This window comes from Octopus bimaculoides, chromosome 3 (genome assembly GCF_001194135.2).
Source record: "Octopus bimaculoides isolate UCB-OBI-ISO-001 chromosome 3, ASM119413v2, whole genome shotgun sequence".
Taxonomy (NCBI): Eukaryota; Metazoa; Mollusca; class Cephalopoda; order Octopoda; family Octopodidae; genus Octopus; species Octopus bimaculoides.
This window is the reverse complement of record NC_068983.1, coordinates 164,072,998-164,081,506: the sequence shown is the minus strand read 5'-3', so window position 1 is coordinate 164,081,506 and position 8,509 is coordinate 164,072,998. Positions and strand designations below refer to the sequence as shown.

At 36.7% G+C, this 8,509-nt stretch overlaps 1 protein-coding gene across 3 annotated transcripts in view; it reads right to left on the bottom strand.

Moving 5' to 3' along the window:
• The window catches only part of LOC106875235 (follistatin-related protein 5), a 370,169-nt gene that overhangs the window by 23,548 nt on the left and 338,112 nt on the right, over positions 1–8,509 (bottom strand). For all 3 annotated transcript variants that reach the window (XM_014923295.2, XM_014923296.2, XM_052966672.1), the window contains exons 11-12: positions 6,629–6,912; positions 2,688–2,873 (exon numbers count right to left, since the gene is read on the bottom strand). In XM_014923295.2, the coding sequence (XP_014778781.1) occupies positions 2,688–2,873; positions 6,629–6,912 (470 nt within the window). The remainder of the gene's footprint in view (positions 1–2,687; positions 2,874–6,628; positions 6,913–8,509) is intronic.

Here is an 8,509-nt window from a genome sequence, read left to right as displayed (position 1 = left end):
TATATATATATATATATATATAAACTGGCACTCCGTTAGTCATGGTAATGAGCATTCCAGTTGATCTGATCAACGGAACAGCTTGCTTGTGAAATTAACATACAAGTGGCCAAGTACTCCACAGATGTGCATATTTTTAATGTAGTTGTTAGGAAGATTCACCATGACACACAATGGGGCAAGGCTGGCCCTTTGAATTACAGCTACAACTTATTTTTGCCAGTTGTGTGAATGGAGCAATGTGAAATAAAGTGACTTGCTCAAGAACACAACATATCATTGGATATTGAACTCAGAATCCTGAGTCAAATACCCTATAATCCCTAAACCACACACCTTCACTGCATATACATATATGTAATTACACCTATGTGTACGTGTGTAGACCCAAGAAGACATGGGATGAGGTAGTGAAGCATGACCTTCCAATGTTGGGCCTCACAGAGGTAGTGACAAGTGACTGAGACCTTCATAGATATGCTGTGCTTGAGAAGACCTGTTGAATCAAACGAAATCATAGTCATGGCCAATGCCTGTGCCACCTGACTGGCACCCATGCCAGCGGCAAGTAACAAGCATCATCTGAGTGTGGTCAATACCAGTGCTGCCGGACTGGCTTCCATGCAGATGGCACATAAAAAGCATCATCTGAACATGGTTGATACCAGTGCCACCTGACTGGCTCCTGTGCCAGTGACATGTGAGAAGCACTCACTACACTCTTGGAATGGTTGGCATTAGGAAGGGCATCCAGCTGTAGAAACTTTGCCAAATCAGATTGGATCCTGGTGCAGCCTCCTGATTTGCCAGTCCTCGGTCAAACTGTCTCAACCCATGCCAGCATGGAAAGCGGACATTAAACAGCGATAATGATGATGATGATGTGTCTTTGAGTGTGTATTTGTATAGATGGATGATATTGATGGTGAAGGTTTGGAAGTATGTGAAGATTTGAATAACGGTAGTTAACTTTCTTAAAATCTCAATAGCTTGGTACAAGTTAAAAATTTCATACACTAACAGAAAATAATCAATTTTTTTTTATTTTCCTTAGTAAATATTATCATAAACATTGAACTGCTTGTTGTCTTTTTAGATATCAAAGCAGACACACAAACAAACAATCAAGCAAGCAAACAAGCAGAGATAAAAGTGAGGCACTCCAGTTTTTGATGGCTGAATATTTTGTAATGTTGAGAATGATTGCAGCTGTGACCTTCACACATGCACACGAGAAACAAACCTTGAGGTTAAAGTCTGTTTCAGTTTTCTAAGGAATTCAACCAGCAACTCTGCAACCAAACAATTCTAAATGTCAATTATTGTCAGGAACCATTTTACTTGAATGATAATTCTTCTCATGCCATTATAGCTGACCATGTTAAAACTAATAACCATTTCTAAGTGTAGGTCCCATAAGATGGTTATTAATAGCAATTTGTGGTTCTATCAGGAAGAAAACTATTGGAAAAAGGATATTATTGATTTTAGCAATTTTTATAGGTCTCTAACTTGTTCTATACCTTCGAACAAAATTTTCTATTAGGAAGCTTTTGTATTGTATAACAAAGTTCTTCAACAGAACAATTCATCAGACAATTGCTTGATTCTTCCCCTTCAGCAAACTTGCTTCTGGTAAAAATATATATAAAAATAAAAAGAAGAGGCTGTTGCTATGATACAACCATTTCCAAAATAACGCTGATTGGAAATGCTATTCCTTTTCAAACAGGATTTGGAAAAATAAAAGAAAGTTGATATCACCCGTCATAAGAAAATCACAAATCTACTATTTTAAACCTTAGCTTATCTGGATTTTTGGTTATGATTGTTCTTTATAAAAGAGCAAAAACAGCAACAAACAAAGAAAAACATTTATTGCTGATAAAAACAAACAAAGGAAAACAAAACAACAGCATAAACTAAAATAACATTTCAATGCTGCTAAAATGCAGAGGAAATTTAATATGATGGAAGACGAGATTGAACAGAAGATACAATGAAATCAGTCTCCAGTTGTGGCTGACCAAAGATTTATCTATAGAATGGTGAGATCTTGCTAATGGCCCAATCAAAATCAAAACTCTGAAGCTTTGTTGTCAAATTCCTGACAGGTTATTGGATAAAAGCAAAACAATTCCACGAATGTCAGCAGGAAGGTTTGGAATGTGTACAAGTTTTGGAATATTCACAAGTTTGGCTTTCACCCATTTTATCCATTCCGACTTTGTTCACCACAGCAAACCACAAATATCTTAGTCTGTTCAATCAATACATTAAAAGATGGTGATGATAATAGCTGTGGTGGTAGTGATGATGATGATGATGATGATGACAATAATGAAGATGATGAAGATGATGTAGCTATGTTGACGATGACAATGATGGTGATGATAATGACGATGATGATGATGATAGTGATGATGATGATGTTGAAGATGACAATAATGAATGTAGCTATGTTGACGATGATGATGATGATGATGATGATGATGATGATGATGACAACAATGATGATGATGATGAAAGGATGATAGCACAAGTGGTGTGGCATCACTGATGATGATAATAATGGCGGTGGTGGCATTAAAATAAAGATGCTGTTGTTAATAACAGAGACTGAAAATGGAAGGAAGAGAAAAAGAAAAGTGAAAAATATTTTAGTGGCCAAAACTGTTAATTCTTACCAAATCGAATCTATTTCCAATTGGTTGTGTGTGAACAGCATGATGCTGTTTGTCCTGTGATGCTTCTCTGATGACAACAATTGTCTTGGAACCAGTATCAACTTCATTATTCCAGCAGAGAACCCAGACTTGATCCAAACTTTCAATGTAAAACATTGAAACAGGGTCTTTGTCAGTGTAAATTACCTGCAAATATATTCATTAAGGTGTAAATCAATTTGAAACATTAAGCAATTAACACAACGGTGTAAATTACCTGCAAATATATTCATTAAGGTGTAAATCAATTTGAAATATTATGCAATTAACACAACACTTAATCAGAATTTAAAAAAAACATTATTGTTTAAGAAGCCATAAAAGATTTGAAACAAATGTTACTTGCAGAAAAAATACTTATATTTCATGAGTTTTTGAAGTTGGTAAAATACCACACAAAACTAAATAGCATTCGGTTATATTTGTGACATAGTTACTCGTCACCAATTATTGCCATTATTTAAGACAATACTTGTTTACACTATAACTGTGTAGTGACAATAAAATATATAACGAAGCAGAGTAACAACAACATAACAATCCAACCAACTCTCCACAAACCAACAAACGATATTCCAACAAACTGCCAAAACAACACCTGACAAATTCCTGCGATTAACGCTTACTACCTCCTGTCTCTCACTCAGACCGCAACTATTTATAGTCATTCGGTCAAGTCTATTCTTGCAAGGGGGTGTTGTGACTTTTACCACAACAGTCATGATGAGATGGTTTCTAGCTGATCTGATCAAGAGAACAGCCAGCTTTTGAAATAAACATTCAGGTGGTTGGGCCCTCATCAGACACCCATACTCTTGATATAGTTCTCAGGGAGATTCATGATGCCAGAGGTGACAAGGGTGACTCTTCTGAATTACAAGTACCACTCATTTTTGGTGGCTGAGTATTTCAGGAGCAACATGAAATAAAGTGTCCCACTCAACGGCACAATGCACCACCAAGAATTGAACTCATGATCTTATGATTGTGAGTTGAATACACTACCCATTAAGCCATGTCCCATTGCTACATCACACAACATTGTTGGCATTTAGACAGAGACCAAGTTGAAGAGGAAGGAAGAATGAAGTCAAAAATAATCCAGATAGTTTTCTTTGATTTGTGTTTTTTTTTAGCAGATTGGTCCAGAGGAAGGGACATGCTCATCACTTTATAGGACCTTTGACCCCAGCAATTTCTACATTCGTATATTTTTTTCAGGCATTGTGAACCTGTGAAGGTGTACAGCATAGGGGTGAGGATGTTGCACCCAGGATCACAAGATCATCACTTAGATTCCCAGACCAGGTGCTCTGTCGAACAAAACACAGGACTTCATGTTGCTCCAGCTCAGTCCAGTTAGCTGTAAAAGAGTAACCCTATAACAGGCCAAGGTCCCCATTAAAAAGGAATGATGGGATCTCAGTCATTTATACTCTTTGGAAACCAAGTAATCAGCTCTATGAATCCTAAGAGTCAACATAGTTACTTCAACAGTGAATCTAAAATGAAAATTAACAAATTGGTTTCATTTTTATTTCCTGACCAAATTTTGAAAATTGTAAAGAATTTAGAGAAATAATTCTGTCTTTATAAACCTGGAATCTTGATGGGAGGTTTTAATTGAAATCATTTTAAAATAGGAAATCTATATCATAACATTAAGAGGAGTCTCAGGTGTGTTGGTCTCAAAAGAATTAATTCAATGGCTGAAGCCACTTCTGTTATACCAAAAATTCAGCTTGGAAGAGCATGGCATTTACAACTGCTATATTCCCAGATCTACAAAAGAGTCTTTTACTTGATTGAAATATTTGTCAGATGCTCTGTTTTTTGCATTTGGTTTACAAGATTCTTGATGTAAAACCATGTGTTGAAACAGATATTGTTTTATCTTGGGAAGATCATTATGCCAATGAACACACACACACTGGTTCTATTTTACTTCTTTTATCATTATTAACCAATTTGGTAACTGTTTAACCAATTAATTGATTGATTGCCTTATTAATTGTTCAGTCAGACCTGGAGCAGAGAGGGCATGTCATTAACGAAGTTGTGAATGGCAATGAAAGAATTTTGACAAACCAACTGGTTGATTGATTCACCGAGCAATTAATCAGACAAGCCATTAGTTAATTCATTAAATACTCAACTAATTAACTAATAATACTCCTTCCTTCTATATGCACAAGTCCTGAAATTTTGGGGAAGGGAACATGTTGATAAAATTGACCCCATTACTCAAATGGTATTTAATTTATCGACCCCAAAAGGATGAAAGGCAAAGTCGACCTCGGCGGAGTTTGAACTCAGAACATAAAGACAGACAAAATATCGCTAAGCATTTCGCCCAGCATGCTAATGATTCTGCCAGCTCGCCACCTTTTAAAGATATTATTTACTTATCGTACAACGTTCGCTAACCTAAGTTCCTCGCCACCTTAATAATAATAATAATAATAATAATAATAATAATAATAATAATAATAATAATAATAATAATAATCCTTTCTACAATAGGCACAAGGTTTGAAACTTTAGGGGAAGGGAGATAGTCAATAACATCAACCCCAGTGCATGACTGGTATTTATTTCATTGACCCCCGAAAGGATGAAAGGCAAAGTCGACATCAGCAGAATTTGAACTCAGAGTGCGAACAATTCTGCCAGCTTTCCACCATTTTCAATGGACTTTTAATGATAAAAGTGAAACATAACCAGGAAAAAAGTTTATTATTGGCATAATCATAGTTGTGGCCAATACCAGTGCTGTTTGAGTGGCACCTGTGCAGATGGCACATAAAAAGTACCCTTCAATCAATGGGTCTCATGGAGGCAGTGACAGGTGACCAAGACTTTTGGCGATATACCGTGCTTGTGTAGACCTGTCGAGCCAACTAAGACCATAGTCGTGGCCAATGCTAGTGCCAGGTCACCCATGCCAGTGCCAGGTCACCCATGCCGGTGCCAGGTCATCCATGCCGGTGCCAGGTCACCCATGCTGGTGCCAGGTCACCCATGCCGGTGCCAGGTCACCCATGCCGGTGCCAGGTCACCCATGCTGGTGCCAGGTCACCCATGCTGGTGCCAGGTCACCTATTCTGGTGCCAGGTCACCCATGCTGGTGCCAGGTCACCCATGCTGGCAGCACATAAAAAAACACTTTCGGAGTGGTTGGTGTTCGGAAGAGCATCCAACCGTAGAAACATTGCCAGATCAGACTGGAACCTGGTGAAGCTCTCCAGCTTACCAGTTTTCAATCAAACCATCCAACCCATGCCAGCATGGAAAACAAACGTTAACTGATGATGATGATGATGATGATGATGATGATGATGATGATGATGATAATGACTCTCTTGAGACACAACAATATTTGCAAAATCTACAATTGTTTAAATTAAGAATTAGAAAGACTGAACAGCAGTTATAAAAAGCTAATAATTTTAAAAACTTTGGCTACAATGTAGAATTATTAATATCAAACGTCTGTTGTTTTGAATAAATAATTCAATATTTTGGGACATAATTTAAGTATTAAATTGTTTTTTTAAAAAAATAATTAATAGTGACAGAAGCAGTATCAACACCAAAATGTAGTCTTGATCTTCAGCTTTACATGGAGGTCACAGAATACTCTGTTATTTACCATGTTTGAATCTCTCGTAAGGACCCATGGTGCATAAAAGCACTTGAAATTATATCATTGGCAGACAAGGATCATTTGTCAACAATATAATTTTGAATGCCTTTATGCACAATAAGTCCTTATGAGAGTTTCTCTCGAGCTAAAAAATGCAGTATTTTCCTGTTCTAACACAACCTCCACTTCAAGCTGAAGATCGAGATTACCTGAAATTATTTTGTATTTCAAAAGAAGTTAAATCACGTCTACATACCTGGACAGGGTTCCATCTATGAGTAATCTCAACCACCACGACTCTCCCTTGTCTCGGTTGGCTTATATAGATATACTTATTTTTGATATTCACAGCTGAGCCCCAACTGCAGGGTTTGTTTTCTTCGCATAAGGATGGTGGAGCATCAAGGTTTTCAGGGATAAACTTGAAATTGCCATATTCCTTTCCAACATCTCTGCGGATGACACAGTCATTTGGCTCGTAGACAATGTAGCCCTCTTCATGGAATACCAAAAATGACTGATGGTAACTGCTTGTTGTTACTGGAAGATCAAAGACAATTGAAGAGAAATAAATAAACTGAAACACTGGAAATTAGAAAGTTTCCATCATTTAGGATCAAAAATGAACCTCAAACACTATTAGATATTATTGTTCTGTTTGCGAGCACACACACACACACATTTACACACATATCCATATAAACACACTAGATATACTTGTGCTGTGTTGTGTGTGTGTGTGTGTGTGTGTGTGTTGAGTCAACCTTTTATCTATCTTCTGTCAACAGTACACTATTACTTCACAATATCATTTCTATTCTGCTTCACTAACAATGTTAAATGTAATTTGCACAACTGGACTATATCAGGCCAAGCATCTCACTAACCTTGCATTTTCTGCTGCAAATACTGAAGAAGTGTGCCAATCATACTATATCAAATGGTCTTAAGTAATAAGAACACATGATTAACTGAAACACGTGTATGTTTTATAAGGCTGAAATTACCAATTACATTTTCCATATTTATTATTACTATGAGTGTGTGTGTGTGTGTGTACATGTGTGTATGTATGTGTATGTCTAAGTAATATATTGTAGCAGTTGATATCCCAATGCTGTCAACTGACCGCCGTGAACACTAAAGATTACCAAAGAGAGTTACACAGTACCAAGTCATCAAAAAATGATACCAGTAATATCCTTGGCATGATTCAGCCTTCATTTCAGTAGTGCAACAGAATCTCAAGTTAAGTAGATACCTTCACGATCTGCTTGAATATTTTATCTGAATTTCTACCAGCCGGCAACAGTTAAAGTAGATTTGAAAAAAAAAAAAATTAACAGCATGGATTTTTGAAATAAAAGTAATTCCAATCATTTGATGTTAGCCTTTTAGAAAATTAGAGCAATGTTAATGAGATGGATTTAAAGTGCCAATTCTTGTTCTGGGTGATATGCTAAAGTTAACAACCAAATTCAGCCATGTAGTGAATCTTTCATCTTAGTAGATTACAAGATAACGACAGGTTTTGCTTTTGAAAAACTTGTTATTTTGAAAGTAAGATGAATCTAAGGTATGTAATTACTATGCCTCCGCATGATGATAAGTGTATGAGCATATGTTTGTGGTGAATGTCAGTATGTATAATGGTACATAGGTCTTTACTTGCTCTAGACTACGGCCATGCTGGAGCACTGCCTTACAATGTTTCATATTAACCACAGTTCTTACTTTCGAAAGTATGCTTTTTAGCTACTCTCACTTTAGCAAATCTAGCAATATCTATCTATCTATCTATCTATCTATCTATCTATCTATCTATCTATCTGTCTGTCTGTCTGTCTATCTCTCTGTCTGTCTATCTATCTATCTATCTATCTATCTATCCATCCATATGTGTGTTTGTGTGTGTGTGTGTGTATTTTTGTGTATGTCTGTCTTCCCTCCCCCCCAAACGTTGCTTGGCAACCAATGTTAGTGTTTACATCCCCATAACTTAGCGGTTTGGTAAAAATTACTAATAGAATAAGTACTTGGGTTACAAAGAATAAGTGCTGGGGTTGATTTGTTTGACTAAAGGTGGTGCTCCAGCATGGCCACAGTCAAATGAGCGAAACAAGTGAAAGAATATATA